Source organism: Somniosus microcephalus, chromosome 13 (assembly GCF_052327205.1).
Source record: "Somniosus microcephalus isolate GS21.2 chromosome 13, FLI_Smic_1.0, whole genome shotgun sequence".
Classification (NCBI taxonomy): Eukaryota; Metazoa; Chordata; class Chondrichthyes; order Squaliformes; family Somniosidae; genus Somniosus; species Somniosus microcephalus.
In genome coordinates this window covers 144227671-144240318 of record NC_140999.1, presented here as the reverse complement: position 1 = coordinate 144240318, position 12648 = coordinate 144227671, and the positions used below count along the sequence as shown (strand labels likewise).

General features: G+C 38.4%; 1 protein-coding gene across 2 annotated transcripts in view; it reads left to right on the top strand.

The window, feature by feature from the left end:
• LOC147108634 (beta-1,4-galactosyltransferase 5-like) overlaps nucleotides 1-8106 on the top strand; it is a 119505-nt gene extending 111399 nt beyond the window's left edge. For both annotated transcript variants that reach the window (XM_086005333.1, XM_086005332.1), the window contains exons 8-9: nucleotides 1856-1957; nucleotides 4987-8106. In XM_086005333.1, the coding sequence (XP_085861459.1) occupies nucleotides 1856-1957; nucleotides 4987-5134 (250 nt within the window). In that variant the 3' untranslated portion in view covers nucleotides 5135-8106. The remainder of the gene's footprint in view (nucleotides 1-1855; nucleotides 1958-4986) is intronic.
• The last annotated feature ends 4542 nt before the right edge of the window (nucleotides 8107-12648 follow it).

Sequence of the window (12648 nt, the reverse complement as noted above, 5' to 3'; positions counted from 1 at the left end):
GCCCAAGTTTGGAAAAATGTGAGAAATAGAGAAATACTTACCTGCTTTCTGGTGACGTCACACTTTGATTACTTTTTACTTCTTTACACTCATTGTATCTCTTTCTCGCTCCCAGCTCGGGTCCTGCTCGGGTCCGGTGCCTCTGCTCTCTGGTCTCCTCTGCCGCGCTCCCAGCTTGGTCCTGCTCAGATCCACAGCCTCTGCTCTCGGGTCCCCTCTGCCGCGCTCTATATCTCTCGCTCCCAGCTCAGGTCCGCAGCCTCTACCTCTGGTCACACCCAAGAGGCTGTGAGGATTTAAAACTATCCTGGGCCACAGGAATGTGAGCAACCTCTAGAAAATCCAGGCCAACTGTGAAATCTTTTCCCATTACTGTAAGATATCTGCAGCGGCTCCATCACCACATCTTTCCAGTTAGGAACACTCCCAATATCTTAACTTTAATATAGTAGCCCAGAAGATAAAGCCTCCAGCCTCACTACAGGATATGGTGCTGCACACCTTAATGTACCTTCAATTTGGGTAAAATAATTGACAATTTATTGAAGCTATTCAGTGATTAAAGAAAAACAAAGTTAGAAATCTGAAATTTAAAAAACCTACTAAGTTTCGAAAAGGGAGGACATGGTAATGTTTCACAGCACTCGAACAGATTTTGAGTTCTGATGGAGGGTCTTGCCAAAAGCATTAGCGTGTCTTTTCAGATGCTGACAATCCTGTTGTATATCTACAGAATTTTTAAATTTGCAGATTGTTGCTGGGAGAGCTTGGCAAATTTTCATTGGATGCTAAGGAATATGATGCTTTATGCTGCAGTTGCCAGGGAGAGGGGTTGTAAAGCCAGTTTGATCTCCCAGTGTTGACTTTAATTAAGCTGTTGTGAAATGGTGCTGTGCAAAGGCTGTGATTTTCCCCACATACAAGAGGGGACAACTTATGGAGAGTAAATACTGCATTGACATTTGAATTTTTCACTGAACTGAAGAGTGGTGGATATGTTATGTAGCTACTAAGTCCTGGTTATGCCATGTTGACTAACTATTTAAAGAGCCAGGATAAATATCTTGTTAAGAATGAACTTGAAACTTTTCAGGAATGACGTAGGTACAAATGATCCTGTGTACTGGAACAATCAAATTGTCATCTCTGTAATATAATTGGTCAAGTTTGAGTAGTGTAGATACTAACATTAGAGCCGTTACACCACTATTTTTGCTAGATTACCTTGAACCTGGATGTAGGGTTAATTTTAGTTCTTTGGTTTGGGGTTTTAAATTATACTATTGCCATTCACTTATCTTTGAGACAGATTTGCAAAAACATTATTGTTATCTAATAATTAACAATGATGTAACATTCCATATTTTAAAAGAAGGAATGCAGATTCTTTAGTGCACCTTTTGTTTATGCTTGGGTTACTTTAAGATTCTCCACTCATAATTAATGTAAGATATTAATGGCAATATCGTGTATGGGCCCGAGAAGAGGGAATCTCACTCGTCTAGTTGGTAAAGCTTTTTTTAGGTCAAGTTTCTCTAGTTATTCTTTCTTCTCCTCCCCTTCTCACACAAATTGATGGTATATGGAGGATAATTTAATTTGAAGAATGAACAGCACTGCTGCCAAAGGTGAGTAACCTTCTATACCTTTTGAGCTGTACTTGCTGACCTTTTTGTCAAATTCAGTTGGCAAATGTGTTGCTCTTGAAATTCTTTGCAACAAAACCCTTATGAAGATGAATAAACTTTCCAATATTTGACTTAACCTCTGGGTTTGCTTCTAATCAAGTGCAATGATTTATACATGGTGTTTGAACTAAGAACTTGTGTTGAAGAATATATTTGGCTATTTTTAGGGTTCAGTTTGCTGGCCTTACAGTAACAAGACCAGAAGGTGATTTAGGGAAATACAAATCTGTTCCTCATCACCATCGAGGGGAAGTGCAGTTCTTGGGAAGGTGAGTAAAACTTTTGTAGTACTGTACTTCAAAATGTTGTTAAGTGTTGGATTCTGAAGAGAGGGTCCAAGGTCAATTAGGTAAAAATAAATGTTGATCATATAACTACCTGGTGTCAATTTTGACCAGCCCAGATTATTATATTTAAGTACAACAAAGTAGAAATTATATTATTGGAATTTGTAGCATCATACATATCGTTTGTAATCCTCTGAGCCATTCCTTTCAATGTTTGACTGAAGGAGGTGGCATTAAGACTCCAAATAGCGGGTGAAGTGAAATGTAGGCAATAAATCAAAAGCCGCTCCAAGCCACATTTAGATTGTAAAGAGTAGGCTGAGAGGAAGATTTGCATTGAGACTGAATTTTATTAAATGAAGAACATCATACCTACAGTGGGTTAGCCTAATTTTGTTGCTCATTGTTTCAAAACCCACACACACACACATTTATGCCAATAAAGTGCAGAAACTGGTACTGGGATTCTGAGCACAGACCTACATCTTCAGGCCTGGAGCACAACAGTTCTAAATGTGTATTATTCTTGACCATCAAATTAAATTGGCAGTGCATAGTGAAGTACAGAAACTAATCCAGGTAGTTATCACCTCATTGTGGATAAAGTTTCAGCACTGAGATTTTCTGGGATGTGTGAAATGTGATTCCAGCAGTCGTGGTGAGATGCTTCATTAAATTTGTCTTCTAGAGAAAATAAAACTTTAGATAATCTGTTATCAAGCAGCAATATATTACTAGATAGGTTGCAGAATGTTTCCTTTGTCTTGATCGACTGGCTGATAGCTGTCATATAAAACGAGCATTCAATGAACTCTACCTAGTGGTGCTTTATGTACCAATGTCAACTCACTTCAAACCCCATAAGTAAAGTAACTACAGTACATGGAGTAATTACACATTTACCAAACATTATTGGGCTTTTTGGAAATGATGTACTCTGTACAGTGCAATGATCATTTAAGGCATCCAGAGGTGATATGAGGAAAAGCTTTTTTACGACACAAAGCTGGGTGGGCGTGTGTGCTGTGAGGAGGATGCAGAGAAACTCCAGTATGATTTCGACAGGTTGGGTGATTGGGCAGATGCATGGCAGATGCAGTATAATGTGGATAAATGTGAGGTTATCCACTTCGGTGGCAAAAACAGGAAGACAGATTATTATCTGAATTGCAATAGATTGGGAAAAGGGGAAGTGCAACGAGACCTGGGTGCCCTTGTGCACCAGTCGCTGAAGGTAAGCATGCAGGTGTAGCAAGTGGTTAAGAAGGCAAATGGTATGTTGGCCTTCATAGCGAGAGGATTCGAGTACAGGAGCAAGGATGTCTTGCTGCAGTTGTACAGGGCCTTGGTAAGACCACACCTTGAGTATTGTGTGCAGTTTTGGTCACCTTATCTGAGGAAGGATGTTCTTGCCATGGAGAGAGTGCAGCGAAGATTCACCAGACTGATACCTGGGATGGCAGGAATGACGTATGAGGAGCGATTGGGTCGATTAGGTTTATATTCGCTAGAGTTTAGAAGAATGAGAGGGAATCTCATTGAAACTTTAAAAATTCTAACAGGACTAGACAGACTAGATGCAGGAAGGATGTTCCTGATGGCAGGGTAGTCCAGAACCAGGGGTCACAGTCTAAGGATAAGGGGTAAGCCATTTAGGACTGATGAGGAATTTCTTCACCCAGAGAGTGGTGAACCTGTGGAATTCTCTACCACAGAAGGCAGTTGAGGCCAATTCATTAAATATATTCAAGAAGGAGTTGGATATATTTCTTAAGGCTAAAGGGATCAAGGGATATGGGGAAAAAGCAGGGACAGGGTACTGAATTTGGATGATCAGCCATGATCCCATTGAATGGCGGAACAGGCTCAAGGGGCCGAATGGCCTACTCCTCCTATTTTCTATGTTTATGCAATAAGTGGTTAAGATTTGGAATACACTGCCTGCTAGGGTTGTGGATACAGATTCAATAGTAGCCTTCAAAAAGGGAATTGGATAAATACTTGAGGGAGAAGGAATTGTCGGGATATGGGGAAAGAGTAGGGGAGTGGGACGAACTGGATTGCTCTTCGAAAGAGCTGGCGCAGACATGATGGGCCGAATGGCGGCCTCCTGTGCTGTATTATGATTCTATGATGCCGAAAATCCTTGAATCCCCATGATTATGCACTTAAGCTACAAATATATAGAACATAAGTGAGCAACAATATAACAGTGTTCAATATGGTTTTCTAGTTTATGCTCCTCAGTTTCGTGTCTTGATTATTTGACTATCATTTAACATCTGACAGATTGCTGTGTAACAATTGTCCTCCCTGCAGATGGCTTCGTTTTGAAAAGATACTCTGAATTATCTGTAGTGGAATAGAGTTGGGAAGAATGCTGTGAATTCAAACATAAAACTCCTGGAAATAGTACTGACCCATTGATCTCTTGACTCGGTTTCTGGCCTATCATTGTGTAAATGAAGGACAAATTACTTTAAAAGAATAAGGAAGATTGGACCAAAAGTAGATTGTAGTTTTTTGAATCACTTTAATGTATTTATTTAATGGCAAAGGGTTGCAGTGCAGCTAATTTTACAAAATTCTCAGTGTAAAGTGAATTCAGAAACAAAAATGTACTGTGTTCAGAATTTGAGCTGCTTTCATATCCTATTAATCCCACCCCCCCTTAAAACTTTCCATCCATCTATTCAACAAACATAGCTGTACTCGTCTTCAGCATGCTGTGCAAATAGATATTTAGGACAAAATCTCCTAGAGTTCAGTTGCATTCCAACAATCCGAATCCTAACTCCATCGGTACAAGCTGTCCCTGTACTCTCTATAACTATTAATTCTGAAAAATTGAACCTATCTATTTTGAATAATGTTCATTATTACTTGTATGCAATTTGAATAACATTTGTGAAATGAGATTGTTCCATAGTTGTTGCTTTAACTGGTATGAAAGCGTCTTCAGTAAACGGAATGTTTTTGCTGTTATAATAAAATTGTCTTTGTTGTTGCAGATACGCATTACTGAGACATTCTAAAGAGAGGCAACAGTTTGATGGCCTACAAAACTTGAAATACTTTCCAAATATCACAGTTGAAGTCTTGTATAAAAACATAACTGTAAACTTGACACCGGAGCTGGCTCCAGTGAGTGACTATTAAGCTATAATAGGCATAGCAGTTTAGTGAGGGTTAGGGTCCTTTTGCCAAGAGAAAATTGATGGACTTGTAAAACTTTTACCAGTAAAAATCTGCAGCGATACAACACAGGACTGCGTGATCTTGAGGAATTGGCCAACAGTTTGATGTTACTCTTTTTGATAACGGGTTGGGTCATGGTCAGTGACTATGCAGCAAAGCTGGTGGAGGTGAAACATCAGGCTTGAAATTCATTGTATAATGGACTCCATCAGTGTAACCTCTTATTCCCGCTTTTCCAATTGGATAATAGTACACCATTTGATCAAGAAGGAAAAATAAACTGATGAAGCCAAGCAACAGCATCACAGTAAAGAATCAAACTGAATTCCAAGGCTGCAGAACTAGTTTGAAGCTATTGTATTGTAATATTTTGGCATAGGATGCCAAGAGGAATGAAGTGGGCAGTTTCCTTTCCAATCACTTGTGATCAAATATTAAATTAGCTGAAAATCATACCATTACCAATTTTTTTTATTCACTAGCAATTGTTAATGCACTTCTAGTGGATGAAGTTTTTGTAAATAAGCTGTGAATTGCCAGATATTTTTTTATTTATAGTCTACTGAACCACAAGGTTTACATCTTGAGATCAACAAATATAAGTGTGACACTGTTGTATATGTAAGACACAGAACAGGCTGAATATTACCCCCTTCATTTTAAATGTAAGGATTTGATTAGTATGTGTTCCTGTACATATGATTTAATGGGATGTTTTGTTTTAGCCATCTTTAGTGCTACACACTCATGCTGCTGAAATTCATGGACTGTTCCTGGAAAGTTTGGCATTTTTACAAATGTCTTGGTTAAAACATTAAACCCTGGTTGCTTCAAATTATTCGGGGTAACTGATTATATTTGAATTACCAACATCTTGTTAAAAGCAAACAAATGTGTGCCAATGATACTGTGGCATTTTGTTCTATTAACAATTCATAAGACAAGACTACAAGTGTAGAAAATTATTTTCCATCTTTATTATGAACAGGGTTTGTGGCAACGTCCAGCACTCGTGAAGCTGCTAAGCTTGTGTTACTTTTTCCATAATGTTCTGTATTTAGGGGTCCAAATATCTTCTCTGGTCCATGGCATTTAGCTGATAACTTCAGCTTAGCTGTCTGAATAAGTCGGTGAGTTCCTTCACCCTTACCCCCGACCATGTTTGTGAATGTCAATTTATTGACTAGGTGCTAAAGCCCATTGTCTGTTTAAATTGATAGCTGTTTTTTGTTAGTGGTTTGTAGTATTAGATGTTGTCGCAGTATGCTGCACGAGAGAATGGTAGGATATGGAGCTACACCTAAGATTCTCCAGAGTTTTTGCCAAGGATAAATGAGGTGTTTCTCCATGTTGGTAGAAAATTATGAGCCTATGCTGCTTTAATGCAACTGCTGGAGGGCCATTGTTATACACGCCAGGAGAAGGGATGGGCAAAAGAAAGAGAGCTTTTATAAAAAAAAAAAATTAAAAAGTGGGATATACATCGATCTCTGATTTATGACCCCATCCACCAATGAATGGTAGTGACATGACGCAGGTTCTGCTGTTTGCAGTGAGGAACAACCCAAGTGAATAGACATGGAAGCTTTTGTTGCAAGGTCATGATCAGTCAGTATGAGAGGACGTCTAGGGATGAATTTTCTCCTGTCCATATTTTTTTTTTTAGCCAAAACGTTGGTGTGAATACAAAATGGAATTCCTATTTTGGACTCTGCTGATTTTTTTGCTAAAATTTTCAAGGCAAAGAATTTCACTCTCCTAGACTTCTGTCCTTGAAAGGCTGCTAGCCTTATTTCATTTTTGTTTTTGTTTGCATTTAAAGCTGATGTTTCAGAAAGGAATATTACATATTATCCTGAAGATTGAGTATGATGCAGTTAGAGCGTATAGCAATAAAGAGAATGCTGATTGTTTTATTTTCAGCTGCTGATGGTAGTGGTTTAAAATGGTAACTTGTGTTGCTATTTCTGAATCTGGTATATTGCTTTAATGCAGAAAATAAACTTGTAATTGTGTTCTGTTTTGATTATAGTTACATGTAACCATATTTTTGTGCTTGGTTTTTTTCCTCTTCCTCCCCCTCTTTCCTTCTGTTCCTCTCCCACTCTCCCCAAAATGGCTTTGATGAAGCACTTAAATATGTCCTGTTCATGTTTTGGCTATTTCTAAACAGTTTGAGTTTTGTGTATTTGTATAAAGGAGAAAATTGTCATGCATGTCCCAACATACTATAGAAAACATTTTGGGGAAAACACGACGGGTTAACAGTTGGCAAGCTGCTGTAAGGCAGCACACACTCAACTCCTGTTGCGGATGGTAGTTTCCTTTTTTTAATTTTCAGCATCAATTTAAAATAATTCAGACCACGGGAAGTTTAAAAAAAAATATATATATATATTCCTTCGAACGTTTCAATATATCTACTCCGTAAGATCCTCTGTCCACCTCAAACATGTTCCATGTTGTGGGAATGAAGGATAATTCTCTGTTATCCATTTTGATCACTTCTACCATGCTGGTGCACAAGACCCACTATGTTTGTATATGACCCAAATCGCACTGCACATAAGTTGGTAAAGATACCGGAAACCAGGCATCTATCAAACTTTCAACATAACACTGATGCAGGCAGATGTGCAAAAAAAAAAACTCTACAGTATAAGCCCCCTTTCTCAAATGTTGGCATGCATTGTTTGTAGAATATGATTCCTATTTAAATTTTTCTTGTATGGTCTAGTTTTTTGCATGTTTCCATGTAGTGTTGGACAGATCAGCAAAGTTCTAGACCTGTGCACTGAGAAGCATTGAAAAGTATTAGAGTTCTCACCTGAAAGCCTTCTGTCCCATCTTTCACACCTTTTGATCATTTGTTTATACATTTTTGTATTAATTTATGGATGATTTTTTTCAATAAAAAGTGAAAGGCACAATGAGTTGATTTGTAGAATACAAATGATTCAAAGTTAGGATTTTAATTCCTTGAGAAAATTCAAAAGTGAACAATTTAAAATGTTCTCATGAAGTGAATCAAACAAAGAATAATTGTCTGTACAGAATGTTACAAAAAGGGTGCACTAGCCAAGCCACATTGCTTTGTATGACATGAGTAAATGTGGTTGGATTCTCTGACTTACACAGTCTCCTCCAGCATCAATCACTGGACTGTGAAGAATCCAAATTCAGCAATTGGTTCATTGTTGTCTGATACCAGTTCTTCATGTGACCAGAATGTTTGTCTCAAACTGATGCGCCAGTAAGTCTGTTGCCTCCACTGCCACCGCTATCTTCTGTAGAAGAAGAAATGGGGTGATACGGCAAGGTTTTATTGGATAACCGACCAGTCAGGACGATGCTGATTACAGCCTCAACAATTCCAGCAAATATCCTTGCTAGTTTGCAAATCTCACTGGCTAATAACATTTATCCTGTTTTATGGAGTTGAGGGACTTCTTGATTAACATATACCAGCCCCTGAGTATTGCACAAGAAATGACACTAATCTGCAATAACTGTACAGCAGAAAAGACACCTAAAAGAAAATAAAAATGCAGGGCTATGGGAAAAGGGGAGTGGGACTAATTGGATAAATCTTTCAAAGAGCTGGCTCGAGCATGAAGGGTTGAATGGCCTCCTGTGCTCTTGGACTCTCATGGTTCCCCTAAGGAGGTTTTCTTCTACTTACCCCCTGCCTTCTCCGCTGCCCCCCCCCCACCACCTACTTTCCCACAATTGCACTAAGGAACAGCTTAATTTGGTTGCCTGGTTTTTAAAAAAAATATATAATTGACCTAATTATTGAAGTAAACCACTAGCTGTTATTTCATACACCTTTCATATTCCACTCTGGTTTAAAAAAAAAAAAAAAAAAAAAAAATACTCATGATGCACAGTCCATTTTATTAAACAGCACTTATTTAGCCATCCTCATCTAAAGTGATACTAAAAACAGAATGCTGGAAATACTTAGCTGGTCAGGCAGCATCTGTGGAGAGAAAGAGAGTTAACTTTTCAGGAGAGGGCAGTTAAGAGTCAACCACATTGCTGAGTGTCTGGAGTCGCATATAGGCCAGACTGGGTAAGGACGGCAGATTTCCTTCCCCTAAAGAACATGAGCCAGATGGGTCTTTATGTTAATCCGGTAGTTACATGGCCACCATTACTGATACTAGCTTTTTATTCCATATTTATTTAACTGAATTTAAATTCCCCAGCTGTTGTGATGGGTGTATTGATTTCCTTTGTGGGTTCAATGATGAGACATTTATGAAAGAGAATGAGTTTTAATCTAAAGTCTGTTCAACTCTTTATACAGCATTCAGGAGACACCATTATGCTAGTGATGCATCTAGAACGAAACTGAAACTAAACTCAACTGCCTTGCTTGTCTCGGTCACATGACCTCTGGTCAGGCACAAGCAATCAATACCTGCAATCATACTGCTAAGGCATCATAATCGAACAGGCAAATACCATCTCTATTTGCTGATATCATTACAATGGGATTTGAACTCCTGTCTCTGGATCATTAGTCCAGGAGTTTAGCATAGATGGGGAAGAGAGCTAAGGTTGTTTGAGAGTTCAGGTTATTCATTTTAGCATATGAAGAATGAAGGCAACCCATTCTGTTTTTTTTAGTGTGACCGGATTAGTGGCAGTTTGAGTAAAGTGGGTAAAGACCATGGTGTATTACTATTCACACCATTTGAGCGTGAGAAAATTCTAAAAATTGGGTCAGGGAATCGTGTGTGCTTTAGTGTAGAGAGAATTTTTTCCAATATAATACTAGGTATAGTTGTACTGCAGTCAGAGTATAATGATGGTGAGAATGTTCCTCTCTGATATGGTCTCCCCATTGGTGTCATTTTGATATCTGGAGGCAAAATTATTCTGTATTGTGCTGGTATACCACCAGTATTAAATAGATAGTATAACTGCACCACAAGATTGATTTTTTTAAAGAACATCTTAAAACTTGTGAACTTGCAAAGTAAATTCCTATTCATTGTAGTAAGCATTGAGTCAAACTTTTTACAAAAAAGGCTTGATAGATTTGTTACAGGAGGATGTAAGTTTGACACGATAACAGAAGTAAGGTTTTGGATGATGCTATCAAATGTTCCTATTCTAGATAGAATGTGCATCTTTCATTCCATAGTTTCTTGTGTTAATTGTCACTCAAAATGGAAAGATTAGCTTCAACCTGTTCTTGAACCAGTCATTTATTAGGTAGTGTAGTATTACCTCTTCTATTCTAGTTACTTCAGATCATCTAGAATGTTGTAAGCATACAGAAAGTGCTTATACTATATTTGATATCACAGAATAAATACAAGTGATAGAGACTATTTAGCCCTCCTTAGCTCATCTGTTAAGAAAACAAGCGAGTTTCCTTCCCCTCTCCTAATCTGGTCATCCATCTGAATCTTAAATGAATCCGTCTTCCTGGAAGACCATTCGAAGTGTTGATCAGTCTTTGCATAAAGAAGCTAAACCCAACTCCCCATCTCCCTCCACCCTCCCATCCAACAAGAAGTATGAGGAGCTCATAGATTTCTTTGTCACAAAGATTGAGACTATCCATTCAGCTGCCTCTTTGCCCACCAAGCCCAGTCCTGATCCTGCAGCTTTCGGCAGTTTCTCTCGTGTCTTCATGCTCCCTCCGAGCTCACCTTGTCTATCAAATCCATCTTCTGCTTTTGTGATCCTATTCCCACTAAACTGTTGACCATCCAACTTCCTGGCCTCCACGTTAGCTGGCATTCTAAACTTGTAGCTTTCATCAGGTACTTTTTCTCCCTCCCTTTTAAATCTGCCATCATTACCCACTTCCCAAAAAAATCTAGCACTGACCCTCTGACCAAGCTTTTAGGCATGCTAAATATCTCCTTCGAATATCTCCTTCTTCAGCTTGGTGTCAATTTTTGTCTGATTAAACTTCTGTGAAGTGCCTTGGGGCATTTTCCCATGTTAAGGGCACTATATAAATGCAAGTTGTTCTTGGAGGGTGAAATGATCTAAGATTGTAACCAGATTAATGGAGAATTCATCTATGTTTATAAAATGTTTTGTATGTGACACAGCCCCTTGTCCTATTGCTTAGGTGGCAGAATTATTGGATCATTTCAAGCTATCACAGCACACAAGCAGGTAAAATCAAATTGGATGCCAACAATTTAATAAAATAAAATCCATCCCCCTCATGTGTAAAATTCCTGGGTCTAATGGAATGTTTTAGTACAAAATGTGAGTCTTTCTTTATTTAGCTCCTTTGCTTCATAAAATGAATAAAAAATGGAATATTATTATTTTGCCAGACAATCCGTAAGGAAGAATCTCAAACGGTTTACATCATGCCATTTCTTCATGAAACTGTGATTTCAGAGTATTGATAAAAATGTTGGCTGTGTCCTAATGTTTACAGGAAGAGTCTGTTTCTTTAATAGTATGAATTGTTAAGATATATTACATGCTTTAAATTTATATAAAAATGTGTAGGGAATGTTGAGAATGAAAGCATGCAAAATAGAAGAATGTACTAAATGACTGCCTAGAGCGATAAACAAAATAAAATAATGACTATGCTAACCAAAGAGGAATGATTGTGATGTGCACAAAGTATAACAAGTCATGAGGAAAATAATCTGCAGTAAATAGTCCTGAGGAATTATCCAAGAGATTAAAAAATATCAAAAGGAGGATGAAAAGAGAAGAGTAGAAATGGGGAAGAATCCACATGGAGCATACAGGCACAAATGACCTGAATAAATGGTTTGAACAGTAGGTAATCCAAGACCAGGAATTACATTGAATTACATAGAATATACAGCACAGAAACAGGCCATTCAACCCAACCAGACCATGCGAGCGTTTATGCTCCACTTGAGCCTCCTCATCTAACTCTATCAGCATAACCTTCTATTTTCTCCCCCCCCCCTTCTTCATAGGCTTATCTAGATTTCCCCTTAAATACATTTATACTATTCAACTCAACCACTCCCTGTGGTAGCGAGTTCTACATTCTCACCACTCTCCGGGTGAAGAAGTTTCTTCTGAATTCCCGATTTGAATTCTTGGTGACTATCTTGTATTGATGGCCTCTAAATTTGCTCTTCCCTACAAGTGGAAACATTCTCTCTGTGGCTACTCTATCAAGACCTTTCAGAATTTTAAAGAACCCTCCGCATTCTCTCTTCAAGAGAAAAAGATACCCAGCTTGATCATCCTTTCATAGAAACATATAAGGTAGGAGTAGGCCATTTGGCCCCTCGAGCCTGCTCTGCCATTTAATGAGATCATGGCTGATCATCTAAATTCTGTACCCTGTCCCTGCTTTCTCCCCATATTCCTTGATCCCTTTAGCCTTAAGAAATATATCTAACTCCTTCTTGAATATATTTAATGAATTGGCCTCTACTGCCTTCTGTGGTAGAGAATTCCACAGGTTCACCACTCTCTGGGTGAAGAAATTACTCCTC